This window comes from Gobius niger, assembly GCF_951799975.1.
Source record: "Gobius niger genome assembly, chromosome: 17".
NCBI classification, from domain to species: Eukaryota; Metazoa; Chordata; class Actinopteri; order Gobiiformes; family Gobiidae; genus Gobius; species Gobius niger.
This window is the reverse complement of record NC_136868.1, coordinates 20,131,728-20,146,628: the sequence shown is the minus strand read 5'-3', so window position 1 is coordinate 20,146,628 and position 14,901 is coordinate 20,131,728. Positions and strand designations below refer to the sequence as shown.

General features: G+C 38.8%; 3 protein-coding genes across 5 annotated transcripts; 2 read left to right on the top strand and 1 right to left on the bottom strand.

Annotated features, from left to right (window-relative positions):
• Positions 1-681: 681 nt before the first annotated feature.
• Positions 682-8,311, top strand: prkacba (protein kinase, cAMP-dependent, catalytic, beta a). 3 transcript variants are annotated; one of them, XM_079574480.1, is made up of 10 exons: positions 682-1,023; positions 3,304-3,365; positions 3,484-3,612; positions 3,856-3,954; positions 4,154-4,236; positions 4,309-4,435; positions 4,530-4,625; positions 4,829-4,951; positions 5,933-6,097; positions 6,175-8,310. In XM_079574480.1, the coding sequence occupies exons 1-10, from the start codon at positions 978-980 to the stop codon at positions 6,298-6,300; spliced, it is 1,056 nt and encodes a 351-aa protein (XP_079430606.1). In that variant the 5' UTR covers positions 682-977; the 3' UTR covers positions 6,301-8,310. The 3 variants fall into 3 exon arrangements, with proteins under 3 accessions (XP_079430606.1, XP_079430607.1, XP_079430605.1); XM_079574479.1 differs by lacking the exon at positions 682-1,023 and adding an exon at positions 2,073-2,338 and having other exon boundaries at positions 6,175-8,311; XM_079574481.1 differs by lacking the exon at positions 3,304-3,365 and having other exon boundaries at positions 6,175-8,311.
• A 2,676-nt stretch (positions 8,312-10,987) lies between these two features.
• samd13 (sterile alpha motif domain containing 13) lies at positions 10,988-12,884 on the top strand. The gene is made up of 4 exons (XM_079574825.1): positions 10,988-11,089; positions 11,882-11,924; positions 12,001-12,112; positions 12,197-12,884. Exons 2-4 carry the CDS (start codon positions 11,887-11,889, stop codon positions 12,338-12,340), a joined length of 294 nt encoding a protein of 97 aa, XP_079430951.1. The 5' UTR covers positions 10,988-11,089; positions 11,882-11,886; the 3' UTR covers positions 12,341-12,884.
• An 84-nt stretch (positions 12,885-12,968) lies between these two features.
• On the bottom strand, positions 12,969-14,680 carry uox (urate oxidase). Its single transcript, XM_079574824.1, has 8 exons — positions 14,604-14,680; positions 14,267-14,479; positions 14,077-14,193; positions 13,922-14,000; positions 13,613-13,799; positions 13,411-13,534; positions 13,257-13,340; positions 12,969-13,172 (listed from the first exon to the last, which is right to left on the bottom strand). The coding sequence occupies exons 1-8, from the start codon at positions 14,616-14,618 to the stop codon at positions 13,098-13,100; spliced, it is 894 nt and encodes a 297-aa protein (XP_079430950.1). The 5' UTR covers positions 14,619-14,680; the 3' UTR covers positions 12,969-13,097.
• Positions 14,681-14,901: the final 221 nt, after the last annotated feature.

The window sequence follows — 14,901 nt, the reverse complement described above, 5'->3', positions numbered from 1 at the left end:
TGCGCTGAAGTTTGCATTTTTTTGGTGCACATCAATCATTTGAAATGGGCAAATTATGTTGGCTTTTAGCTTTGTAAACTAGCGCTTTACAAATGGAAAGCTGATTTGACCAAACATGATCAAATAGCTCCCCTTGTAATAGACCGATCCATCTAACCAACTCAAACACAGCAGCTACCTAGCAACTGAGTCGCTGGCCATGGTGCTAAAAAAAAATGAGAATTTACGTGCCACCACATGCGTTTTATCTACTTGTTTCGGTTGTTGTTTTTTTGTTTTATAATGCTATGTTAAGCCTGTTCTTAACTTTACAAAAACGTATCACAGAAAAAGATACTTGTTCTATTTTAGGGGGATTCAAAAATAATATTATTATTGATGTCTGTGTAGGATTTAAGTGTCTAACAAAAATCATGACCCTAAAATAAGTCAAATCAAACAAGCCAGACTGCAGAGTGACCCGAAAATATTATTGCTGGGCCAGCTTTAGGCCTTGATGTTGCATTCATATAATTTGGGGAAATTGAAGCGTTCCGATTAATCACTTTATTCTCACTGCTTTTTTTGCAATTGTCTGTGAATCCCTATTTTACAGAAACAGTCCAAATGTAATGATCAGTTATATCAGACAGAGGCGCGGTCAACAGTCCGACTCCACAGTGCGAATTAGGAAGAATCCCAACAGCACGTGAACGCCACATTGAACGACATCGGAGCAGGCAGAGGTGAAAAGTCTGGATATGTTTTCGTACCACAGGAGGCGTTGTACCAACCGATGACATTGTAATTACAGAATAACCTCTGTGTAGCACACCACTAGATGATTCTGCGCACGGCCAGAAGCAATACATGGGTGTTTATGTTAGTCTCTGAGCTAGCATCAGATATTTGTTTGCTAGCTAACAGAGGACTCTGTTAGCTCTACGCCGCGACCATCACCTCCCTGAGCCAGCTGTGCATCGCCCTGTCTTCCTACGATGGGAAACGCAGCCACTGCCAAGAAAGGCAATGAACAAGAAAGCGGTGAGCACTCCAGACACAAAGTCAGCATGCTTCTGCATCCTTTATATTTTGGTCCAGAGTGGGGTAACACCAGGCTCGGCTGACTTGGAGCAGTTGTCTCCCTGTGTTAACAGATAGTGCAGTCCACAAGCTGCAGTCAAGGGCCATTTTTGGTAATGCTGTCCACAGAAGATGTTAGCCCCCTAGAAATAATTGTATTGCATGCATGAAGAAAAGAAACACTTTAATTGACTGCAAATAATGCAAATTGTTCTGACCTAGCCAGTGTGTTCACAGTAAAAGGCTTCTCTTTATTTTAAGCCTATTTGTTTATGTCTTCTTCTTCTTCTTCTTCTTCTTCTTCTTCTTCTTCTTCTTCTTCTTCTTCTTCTTCTTCTTCTTCTTCTTCTTCTTCTTTTCTTTACAAAACAAAAAGCAGCACAATGTCTAGCCTTGTTTTTAAAGATTACGGTAATCAGTTGCTCCTTGGAACCTGATAACACAAGCAAAACATTCACAGAACCCAATGCTGTGTCCTGCTACCAACAGGTTTCTATAAGAGTGTCAGTGTGTGGCAAAATCACATGAAATATAAGGAAAAGATGTTGGTTTGTTTATTACTTGTTGTGATAATACTTTTTGTCTAATCTAGATTTACAGATTGACAGCTCAGATATTAGAAGAAACCCAATTAGAATAATAATTGTAATAAACCAAGCTGATCACACTGACTTCATTAAAATGGCATCTTTATCTTTATTATGATTTTGTTTGGTGCAATATGTATTCAAATAGGAGAGTAAAGAAGTGTCTACTAGGTTTAAAACACCCAAGATATTTTTTCAGAAGACAGAGAGTTGCCAAACAGTTCTATTTTTTTAGCCACCAGGAAGCATGTTATTGTATAAGTGCAATGGGCAGCTGGGCCTTAAGTTGTGGTCAGCATTTTAAGGGAGTTAATTCATTGTAATCCAGAGTTGCTTTTACCATATACCTGAAGTTTACAGCCATTCAAAGTTTTCATTTTGCTCTCATATTGTGTTGAAAATGGTCTTTCTAATGCAGAGTGCTTGAACAGGAAGCTTAATTCTATGTGGTTAGCCATGCATTGCACTGCACTTGGCTCTGTACAGGAAGCAAGTGTCACTTGCTGGTCTCCGCTCTGAGAATACTTTTAGTTTGTCTTTGAGCCGTCCCGAAATGGCCCAGGGAAAGGATCAGTCTTTTGCCAGTCGCTTCTTTCACCGATGTCTTAATAAGAGTTCCCAGGAGCAGAGAGGACAGGAGAGTGAGGTTCCCCATGTCTCTGAATTCACCATCATTTGGGATAAGTTAAGTAAGTGAGACATGCTTTTTCTCAGGGCTGCGTGCCATATGAATGACTTTCTTGTTCTGCTTGTCAGTTCAGCCCAATCTTAAATATCCGAGAATCTTTTTTTCTATTTCTCAATAACATTATGTGTCTGGTTTCCACCCTTTACATTTACATAAAACAGATTGTGTGCAAGCTTTGTGTTTGTTATAATCAGCAAGTTCTTCTTTTTTTCTCTCTAAAATATGTCTTTGCATTTTAAATGTTCTTCTTGTCTTTGCTGACTTTTGTTTGAATCAACATTTTCCAATGTTCTTCTTAACACTATGTTAAATGTTCTTCATCAATGTTTCTTCCTCTTTCTCTGTTCTTCATTGTTTCCATCCATCTGGGTCTATGTTGCTGCAAATCGTTGATCAACTGTAGAGACCTTTGGTATGCTCTTACTTAATGAGCCATCCCAAATCACAGAGACTGAATTTGTTGAACACAGTGTGTCATAGTGTGTCAAAGCGCTTTGAGTGCCTAATGTAGGTGGAAAAGCGCTATATAAGTTGAGACCATTTACCATTTACTATAGTCTGCAATGACTCTGTGACTTTGGATTTCTCATGTTTGCTGTGATGTCTTATTTCACAGGTTGTGATTGTGCTTGCTCTGTGTGAACTCACTCATCATCCTAATAATAACAACAGTTCTTACCTTACCTAACACCTAAAGCGATGCAAAATAGCTTTTGTTTAAATAATTTGCACATACTTCATTTTTTTTAATTCTCAAAGAGCTCTTTGCATCACTTTATATGTATATTCATAGCCACGAGTTATGACTTGGATTTTTGCTGTTTGTTATCAGCTTGCCTCCCCAGTAACTCACATTTGCCTGACCTTGTCCATGTCAATGCAGAAACTGCTTTGTTTTTCTAACAATATTTTTTTCAGTGATCTCTTTATAATTGCTTTGTTCTTGTGTGTGCATGTTTTTTATAGTGAAAGAATTCTTAGCTAAGGCCAAAGAAGATTTTCTAAGAAAGTGGGAATGTCCTCCACAGGTATCGACATATCCTGCATACTTCTCTTATTAGCTTCCACCAAGGACAAATGTGGATTATTTATGAAGTGGTTTGCTTTATATTGTTTGCTAACAACAACTGAAATATGTTTCCTCAGTGCACAACTGGCCTGGATGACTTTGACAGGTTCAAAACATTGGGCACAGGCTCATTCGGGCGTGTGATGCTGGTCAAACACAAAGGAACAAACCATTTCTATGCTATGAAGATCTTGGACAAACAGAAAGTAGGTTGTCGAGAAGTCTGCACATGTTGTATTAGTTGAGCCCTGTGTGTTCTCTATGCAGTGCACTTCCAGAGGTCACAGATAAGTGACTTAGATCTACAACAAGGAAATGAAACATTTCCTCTTGTGTATCCTCTTCTAAAACTAAAAGAGCGGATTCTCATCATGTTTAAAATTATGCTGTGAAAGTGAAAGTTTATGGTTGCCTCAAACAATCTAAGTAAAGACATCTGTTTGTTTTAGGTGGTCAAGCTAAAGCAGATAGAACACACTTTAAATGAAAAGAAAATCCTGCAGGCCGTCTCGTTCCCCTTCCTCGTCAGATTGGTGTACGCATTCAAGGTAATGTTTGATCACAACACTAATAAGAAAAAATAAATTAGAACACATTATACTGCAACATCTGTTGACTCTTTATTGTGGTTTTATTGTAAAACCAGTATTTCTTGTAAAGTTGTTATTATAATTAGCAAAATGTGACTGTGCAAATGATCACCTTCAGTTAAAGATGAAACAAATCACTGTCCCATTGGTCTGACAGGACAACTCAAACTTGTACATGGTGATGGAGTATGTGCCTGGTGGAGAGATGTTCTCTCATCTCAGACGCACTGGAAGATTCAGGTATTGTGTACACAGTTAATGTGCTACAGTTGTTTTCATTGGATATACTGTAAAAACACTCTGTCGTTTCAGTGAAAACCATGCCCGATTTTATGCAGCTCAGATAGTGCTCACTTTTGAGTACCTACACTCTTTAGACCTCATCTACAGAGACCTAAAGCCTGAAAATCTGCTCATAGATCAACATGGTTATATTCAGGTACAACTGTTTACACTCTTACACTCACACATTAAATAGGCGGCAGCTGTGAGCTTCAAACTGTATTTATTCACTGGACTTTTTCTTTCACCAGGTGACAGATTTCGGCTTTGCAAAGAGAGTTAAAGGTAGAACTTGGACATTGTGTGGAACGCCTGAGTACTTGGCTCCAGAAATTATTCTCAGCAAGGTGAGTACGAAGAGACGAGCAAAGAGCGATCCCAATAAGTTAGATTTGAGCTATTGCTACAGTCAATAAAAAAATGATGATTCCTGCACCAAGACAAAGATATATATATATATACATATATACTCATTAACACACTGATACAATTCTCCCATTCAGATTAATTATTAATTTATTAATGATTTCTTAAATGTTTGTTTTTACAGGGTTACAACAAAGCTGTAGACTGGTGGGCTCTGGGGGTTCTCATCTATGAGATGGCTGCTGGATATCCTCCGTTTTTTGCTGATCAGCCGATTCAAATATATGAAAAGATTGTTTCTGGAAAGGTAGAAATTTCAATTTAACGTTTGCTTAAATAGTGCTTTTTCTAATCTAATGTGGTTATAGGTGGAACAATGTTAGCTAGTTAAAGCCACTCTAAGCAAATCCATTTTCCAGGCCGGAACTGTTGCATTCCCACATGCGCCAAACTTCAAAACTGAATGCTAACTTTGCCCCGCACAAGTAGAAAGGAGCTCCCCACCTCCACCGACTCACTGTACCCTGACCACTCCCACCACATAACCATGTGCAGGGAATGCAAAATAAGTGGAAATGTTTGAAGCAGAAATACAGCCAGGGTTTAGCATTATGAAAGCAGTTTACTAAACATTGTGAACTGATAAACCAATGTGACCGACCTGCTCTGTTGCAGTTGAATTCATCATGAAATGTCCATGTCCGTTTGTTTAATAATCCAATATCTACTGTTATTTTTGCCTCTGTTTACATATGGTGAAATGGGAGGCTATGAGGCGTTCTATGGATGTGGGATATAAAACCATAGCACTATAAACGTTGTCATTAATCGAACTATTATGTTCTAAATGCTAAACAACACTGACTTGCATGGATGTTATACTATAGCAAAGAAATATAAGTATTAAAATGTTTACTTTAATAAACATCATATTTATTGTGCTGAAAAAGGTGTTTTGCACACAAGGATAATTTTCACTTTTTTCTCCTTCGAATGCATCCTCAGTGGGGCATGTGGAGGGGAGTGAGGGGCATGGGTGAGGGGGGAAAGTCAGGTGAGGGGAAGGAGGGTGCAGAGCAGGGTTCACGACTGACACCTACTGATGAAACAAAGAAAAGGAGAATAGCTTACACAGCTTTGACACAGCTGTGAACCTCTTTGCTAAAGTAGTTTATTTTGTTAATTTTCATGAAATTGTGTTTTCGCAACATTTTGATTTTGTTTAATCAACTTTTGATAAATAGGACCTTTTTGTCTCTAAAATGTATTTCTCTTTTAAATGTCGTAGGTACGATTCCCTTCTCACTTTAGCTCAGATCTGAAGGACCTCTTGAGAAATCTACTCCAAGTGGACCTGACGAAGAGATTTGGTAACCTGAAGAATGGGGTCAATGATATTAAAAATCACAAGTGGTTCTCATCAACAGACTGGATTGCCATCTATGAAAGAAAGGTAACTTGCCTTATCTGCTTTTGGCTTTACTTTATCTTACAACTGCATGACCTCAGTATTAATCTGATGTGTTGTAGATTGAGGCCCCTTTCCTGCCAAAGTGCAGAGGACCTGGCGACACAAGCAACTTTGATGACTACGAAGAGGAGGAGATTCGAGTGTCTCAAACAGAAAAGTGTGCAAAGGAATTTGCAGACTTCTAGTGAATAGGGAAGAGTCCCAAAAGGACTCGCACAGTTTGGGATATTTGCACTCTCCTGAGGTTCAATATGGAAGTGAGGCTGTTACATTTGAGTCTCATGCCTAGCTCTGAAATTCCACTCAGATTTATTTTGTGTTTCTTAGTACAATACACAGACATATGAGCCAAACATCTTTGGTCCTGCAATGCAAAAAACACTTTTTTTTCTCTTTTTTTACCTTACGGGCATTTTATTTCCTGAAATGTGTTTTATAAATGTTTTTTTTTTGTCTGTGTAGATTGATGAAAGTAACAGTCAAAACCAATAAGGATTTGTACCCCTTTATTGGCTGTAAGTGATTGTGTTTTGCATATTTGATTTGCTCAAATAGGAGGAAATATTTTTCCTTAACCTTTATCAGGAATTTACACATAGAAAAAAGTATTTTGGTACTCATTCTGCAATTCTGGTCACTTACAGGACATGGTGACATGTGCATCAGGATATGCTAGAAGAAGAACATGTGGCTTGACTATTGATTTTTATCTTGATATGCAGTTTATTTAGTGAACAATATCTCACAATGATAATCGTTTAAGTTGTCTAAGTTTCAACTTGTAGAAGCACGCATCACATGTGGTTAGATTACCGCTGAGCTATTGTTTCTGTAGCATAATTTAATTCATATCCGGTCATAAGACAGTTCCTTTTACCTCAGCCTAAGTATGGCATTTATTGTATGGAATAAAATGATATATTTTTCTGGTATAACTTTCAGGAAAGAAGGTAGCTAGGTTGTATCACTCCACATAACTGAACATGTTTGTTTAGTACAAAGAACTACCAAGTGCATTCTTACAATAGAAGTTGAAGCAGTGCATTTAATTCACTTTAAAGCAGTCTTCCCTTGACATGTCATAACGTAATCACCCTGTATGTTTGTGGTCACGTGTCATTTGTTGTCACTTTTTGTTTGTGAGTGATGTTTTTTAATTAATGTGTTAGCTTGGGACACAAGCTGCTTTATTTTTCAACAGCGATTACTACTGTAGAAACAATCCTTAACCACAAAACAGAATCTTAGTAAATTTTCAGTCAAACAATTATGAGCAGTGGGACAAGTTCAGTTTGAAAATGAGTTCAGAGATGATTCATTTTATTTTTATGATATTTATGGAATAGTTTTATTTTAAATATCCAATGACTTCCTTTGCTTCAGTGTAGATTGTTGATATGGGCAGATTGAGGTTGATTTGCTGGACTGCTTTTGCTTCACTTCCTGAAGATCAATCAAACATAAGATCATCCTCACATTATCGTACAAAACAATTCACATTCAGAGATAAAGAAATATCAACTTCAGGACTGATTGAAAATGACACAGAAGATGTTCGTTTTATGATTATTCTGTGGGCTGGAGTATGTCTATTGATTCAATCAAAAAGTAATTTTCAACATGCAGGTTTTATCAATGTGACATTTTTTATTTATTTATTCTTTTTAAATTTGTCTTTCCTAATGCAAGATGTTAATGTGTACTCAGCTGATTTTGGTTTATTGATTTAATCGTTTTATTTTCTCATCAGATAAAGACCTAAACGTAATTTGCGATGGTTTATTTTGTTTTCAGCATGTGATTACCTGAACTGCCTGTGTGTACATTTGATATTTCCGGGATATTTGTTAGAAATATGCAGCTTTTCAAAAAACAAAAAAAAGTGTGTCAATGTAGTCAGTGTTTGTCATTATTTGATGTGAATGACAGCACTTTTCCTGAGCAACTTCACAATCCCTAAATGGAGATAATCACTTATCATGCTCTTTATTACTGACTGAACTTCCCTGCAGCATCAGAGGTCAGATGTCTTTTATTTGGACTGTGGAATTTTTTGCACTTTTGTTTTACCAGTATTTATTTGTGTTTGCAAGGGGTAAAACTATGCTGCAGCATATTTTATGGTTATGTAATGTCACTATAAATACATTTTAAAAATATTTTTATTAAAACCCCAAAATTAGACAACCAAAAGGATTATTATTATTATTATGATGATGATTATTATTACTACTACTATTATATTGTTATTATTATCGTTATTATTATCATTATTATTACTACTACTAGTATATTGTTATTATTATCGTTATTATTATCGTTATTATTATTATTATTATTATTATTATTATTATTATATTGTTATTAACGTAATAGAGTCTGTTGGCCGTCAGTGTGTATTGATAATGGAACTCCTCAAGGAAGTGTGATTAGTCCCGTTTTGTTTAATGTGATGATTAATGATATTTTTAATCGAGTGGGGTCAGGGTATGGGATGTCTCTTTTTGCTGATGATGGGGCTGTATGGAAGCGGGGGAGAAATACAAGGTTTGTTTTTAGTAAAATACAAAGTGCATTAAATGAGGTTATGGAGTGGGCCAGTAGGTGGGGCTTTAGGATTTCTGTAGAGAAGTCAAAGTTTATTGTTTTTGGGTACAAGAGGAAAATAGATAATGTAGGATTGCAGCTTTATGGGCAGGCGTTGGAAAGGGTAAAGACATTTAAGTTTCTGGGGGTTCATTTTGATGAAAGGGTGACTTGGAAAGTGCATATTGGAAAAGTGGTAGACAGGTGTAGTAAAGTTATAAATGTAATGAGGTGTCTAGCTGGTACGAACTGGGGAGCTGATAGAGCCTTGCTGCTAATGATATATCGGGCCATGATTCGTGCAGCGCTGGATTATGGGAGTGTGGTTTATGGCAATGCAGCTAAAACTAACCTGGCCAAATTAGATGTGGTGCAGGCTAAAGCGCTTAGAGTGTGTTGTGGTGCATTCCGTACCACTTCAGTGCCAGCTCTCCTGGTGGAGATGGGGGAAATGCCCCTTCAGAAAAGGCGGCTTAAGTTAGCTCTACAGTTTGTGGCAAAGTGTCAGGGGCAGGAGGAGGGCCATCCTGGATGGAGGCTGCTGAGGGAAACCTGGGAATCAGGAACAAGAAGAGGCGAAATGTTTATCTTGTGGGCTCGGGCTCAGGTTCCAGAGCTTAGGCAGAGGAGCACTGCACCAGTGGTTGTATGGCCCTCGATCCCGCCATGGTTGCTCCCGCAAGTAGAAGTGGACTGGTCTGTAAAGGAGGCACTTAAAATGACAGGTAGAGGGTCTTCGGTATCAGCAGTTAGGGAGACTGTGGAAGCAAATTGGGGTGGGTACCTGCAGATCTTCACTGATGGGTCTGTAGACCCCGAAAGTCAAAGAAGTGCTTTTGGAGTGTATATTCCATCTTTGGCAATGAGTCAGGGTAGGCGACTCCCGGATGGAACGGCGGTTTTCACCACGGAAATGTTGGCGATCGTGTGCACCCTTAAATGGGTAGGAGATGTAAGGCCTGAAAGAGTGCTCATCTGCTCAGACTCAGCGGCTGCTCTGATGGCCCTTGAGGCAGGTAGTTCCCAGGCTAGGCCTGATTTAGTGTGTGATGCCTTACTTGCCTTGTACCGGGCAGAGAGGGAGGGGACGGATGTGGGCTTTTTGTGGGTCCCGGCCCATGTGGGAGTTCTGGGGAATGAAGTTGTAGACCAGGTGGCGAAGGAGGCGTTGAAAAATGATAACATAGATGTGCTGGTTGCGTTTGGTAGGTCGGAAAATCGCAGTCTTATAAGAAAGGAAGTATATGCCCAGTGGCAGCGAGAGTGGGACGAAGAGGAGAGGGGTAGACATTTCTATAATATTCAGAGGCGGGTCGGGGGCTCTGCATCCTGGGGAAACAACAGAAGAGAGCAGGTCCTACTTACAAGATTGCGACTTGGTCACTGTGGACTGGCGTCTGATCTCCATTTGATTGGGAAGCACAGGAACGGCCTGTGTGAGAGCTGTGGAAAAGCCGAGACTGTGTTTCATATTTTAATGGAGTGTCACAGGTTGACTGTTCACAGAAGAGCCCTTTTTTCGAGGATGTTTGGATTGGGAATTGAGTCAGTGTCTATCAGGACGTTGCTTGGCCCTGATGCCAACCATCGGGAGGTATATGAGGCCCTTATGGACTTTATTTTTCTAACTGGGATGAGTGATCGAGTGTGAGGAGGGGGTGCAATAACCATGAGTAACCAGAGAAAGGCAGCAATGCGCCGCGTGGCGTGAGTCTGCCGGAAATACACAAGAAGAAGAAGAAGAAGAAGTCTGTTGGCCGGGTCATGCAAAAAAAACTTCAATTCCCATGAATCATCGGCGTCATGTGGGCGAAGGAAGCTAAACCGATACCGATGGAGAGGTGCTAGTTGTCTTTAGTTGATTAAACGTTGATTTCTGTTAAGTTTATATTGCGTTTAAATAGGTCGAGGTTAATTTACAACATTACAGTCACTGCTACTTGATATTGTCACGTATCTGCTCTCCCCTGAAAAACAGGAAACGAGTGAAGTAAGGTAAGCGTTCAAATTGTGTCTCAGCAAATCAAGCTAAGTATCCGCGTTAGCTTATTGCAAATGTAGAAATAGAAGGAAAAACACTCGCTCGTTTTCTGTTTGTTTTTTTAATACTCTCTCCTTGTGGTGAAACTTTGCCCTTTTGCGCTGTTATACGCTACATTTCTGTTGCTCATTTCGCTTCATTCACAGTGGGTTTCATTTTAAACGTCGCGGGTTTTCTGTGACAATTTGTTTTTGGTGCTACAATAACAATATTTGAATTAGCATGAAGGCTGTTGTTCCTCCTCTAGATCCATCCAGAGGGACCGTGAGACTCAAACATGGAGATGCAACGCGACTCAATGGACTCACTGGACTTCTTATGAATTTACTGCGCTGTCACATCACCATGTAGGATCATTTTTCTTCTTGAAGCTTTTCTATTATTTTTTTTTACCTGTTTCTGAGTATAAAAGTAAAGGTGGATCACAGCATCACCACTGCATGGCGTTTTCACATGATGTGGAAGTCGATAAAAATGAATATTTAAAGGTACACTGCATAACATTTCGGATTATACTGTTGCCAGCAATAGAGTTCGGGAAATTCCACAGTTACCATGGAGATCGGCCATCTTTGCGGCTGTTAGCATACATTTCCACAGACTAACATTAGCTAAAAACAGCTAAAAACTCCGTAAATACATCTAACTCACTTGTGTGTCCAAGTGTTTTAATGTGAACAATAACTCTGCTAATCCCATAATGCTTAGCGATATGACATCACATTCATGAACTCTATACAAAACATGTTCCTAGTGACCTTAATGTTAATTTTGTATATTTTTCAATAAAAATAAAATAAAAAAAAATGTTCCTAGTGACCAGCTAGACACAGAAAATGTTATATTTGTTGTGCATAATCTAAGAATGGATTTTGATGAGGACCAAACCCATTTAATCTCTGGTCAACATCATGGACACAAGCAAAGACTCATTTGTTTGGTAATTGTGTTGGTATTGTTCAATAAGTACTGCATATACGTAAGAATGTAAATGCTTATTATTGTATTTATTGGGTGAAATGTTACGCAATGTTGCTTTAATTGTACTCTTATTTATTTATGTTTCTGTGTTTTATTTTTTAGCTTGTTTTAGGTTTTTTTTTTTTTTTTGTGTTTGTACTAAAAATGTACCTTTGCAGACATCATGGAGGAGAAGACAAATGGCTCCGTCGACATCAAAAGGTTGGCTAAATGCTGTAAGTTTGATCAGCGTTGTCCCATGTTTTGTCTGCTAATGCTGTCTATTATGGTCTTTCAGCCCTGTGGAGAATGGTCAGCTTCCTGACCCGGCCAACTGGGGCGTTGCTGATGTTGTCAATTACTTTAAAGCCACAGGATTTGAAGAGCAAGCTACTGCTTTTCAAGATCAGGTCAGTGTAGTTTTTGCACTACATCATGTAACAATTAAGAAAACCATAATCTTGATCTTAATCTTTTTATTTTTTATTTGACAGGAAATTGATGGCAAGTCTTTGCTTCTGATGACGCGTAACGATGTCCTGACGGGCCTGTCCATAAAGCTGGGACCTGCACTCAAGATCTACGAGTACCATGTGAAACCTTTGCAGACTCAACACTTGAAGAGTAACGCCTCATAGCATCAAAGAATCGTCCAAAAAAAAAACTTCAGCGACAATCAATATGTCAGGGGACTCCAGGTTAGCTGCCTCTTCTCTAAGACTACTTTAGTGACACCTTACATTTTTCAATGTGTTTTTATAAACCTCTCTTTGAAAGGGCTGCTCACAGGGCCCATGCTGTTTACCTTTTCCGTTATTCTTAAACTGCTGCTTGAGATTGTGCGTTTTATTCTCTGTTATTTAATGGAAAAACATGGTGAACCTATTTTTCAGGCGTGTGTATGTGCGTGTGTGTGAATATTATGTTTTAAATATTTGTATATAAGATGAAATCCATTTCTAAAGTGTCTATGTTATGTCCTACATGAGATTTTGAAGAGTAGTAGTATTCTTATTGTATCCCATGAATCCCCTTAAGATCACACAGTGGTCAAAGTGCACTAGTCCTACGCATGTAATGTTATGTTTATATTGTATGAAACATTACCTTTGTTCCACAAAATGAATTTAAACGACGCTCTAAAAATTAAATTATTTATGTGTAAATATGTTTTTGTTTCTTAATATGGTGCTTTTTCAGTGTAAAAGAGATGGATGTAATGAAGTGTTTACTACCAATGTTTATCGATAAAAATAACACTGGATCTGTCCCTAAAGATTTGCAATAAATGGTGCGCTTCTCACCAAAGACTACGTTAAGATTGTGACTTCAATTAAATGTGAGCTTAATGCAAATGATCCCATGACCGTAGTTGCTTTATTATTTGTTTCGTGCCTAGAGTTTGGCAAGTCGTTTCCGGCCCAGAGTTCCAGTGATGTTTCCAGACGGGCTATCCAGGGCAAGTAGAACCTGGAAAGCCAGAGACAACCAGCTATTTATTTGGTATAAATGGTTAATTACATACAAATTATATATTATTTTAATAGAACTTACTTCATCTTTATTGGCCAGGCCCAACTTTGTCATGTCTATTGTGAAGTAATGTTGGTTGGGCATGACGATCTCTATTTCTTCGATCTTAAATACACATTCATTGAGTGTACACTGACTTTAAAAACGTACAACTCCATTAAAATATCGGACAAACCTCTGGAAGTTGATCCAGTACCAGGACCTGTGATTCATAGAGCGTCTTCTGCACGGAGGGCGAGTATTCTCCACGGTCATACGGGCCAGCAAACCTCTCAATTATAACACCCTTAACACACTTCCTGAAGCAGTGTTACAAATCAAATGTCATACTTGCTTTTTCGTTTTCTGTTATAGGGGAAATAAAACAGACTGCTCACCATGCAGCATCAAAGTCCACGCCAGATACTTTGTTGTAACGCCATCTCGAGTAGACTGTGGTGCAGAAACACCGGTCCTTGGTGTCCTGCAGGGTTGTGAAACGGTCTTTCAGGAAGCCCTCGAACCCGGACTGAGTCGTTTTCAGAACCTTCATGTCCTTGATTCCACTGTGCACAATGGGCACACCTGAAACATGTCATATTTCAAACAAAAGGTGAAGAAATAACAACTCAGAGGAGACATTTGCATATTTTAACTACTGTAACTGGACCTAATTCGTTCTAGAGTAACACTTTATAACTTTTTACCATTAAGATCCTGCTCAACATCACAAAATCGACCAGCTTCAGAGCTTAAGATAAACGCATGAACATGTTGGACACCATTCTGAAAGAGTGTTTTAATGTTACAGACAATTACAGAACCAAACACATTTAAATTTCTTTCGTAATTTAAATCTTACCTTCTCTAGCCTTTTCCACGGAGCCTCCTCCATGTGAACTTTAGCTCGTAGGACATGGTTGAATGACGTTAGAAAATGATTGCAAATATCCAGGGAAAATTCTTCAATAGTTTTTACCTAAAGAAATTCATTCAATGGCAGAGCTAATGTGAATTGCGTAATGTCACAACATTTTTAAGGTTTGACTTACCCCCTTTATTTTGGCCAGAGCGTGCACTGTGTTTTTGATGGTGTCAGTGGGGATGATGTCTGAGTTGTCACCAGTTAAATAGTCCTTGCGAGATTTAAGTGTGATCTCCACATCGGCTTTTAACTCGATGATGTCATGATACGTGCCCTGTCTCTTGATAACCAGCACCTTTACTGCGTTCTTTCCGTATCCAGTGCGGACAAAATCTACATTCTGTTGACAAAAAGTATGAGAACATGAACTAAAAGGTGCCTGGCCCAGAGGTCTTTGACTCAATACACGAATCAAGTTATCAAAATGTTGGTAGTAGTTCAGTTTTATCCTTATGTATAATTACCTGATTTGCTGCCATAGTTTGTCCTGATCTTCCCCTGATGTCTGAGTCTCCTGCAGCAGGTATCCCCCTGGGCAGAGGCGCATTTTGTAGAAGGGGTGGTGCTGCTGGTGATGAGTTACGTAATGCTCAGTTTAACCTGTTAAACCAGAGCTTTTTATTTACCTGCTGCAGCATGTCTGTGACACCAAATGGCACACATTTCTGATATGTCTGCAAAATGATGGAAAGATTATTGCTGCTATTGTCATTCTAAGCACAGGCAAAAGTTAATTCACACTCTTACTATATTCAGATACAG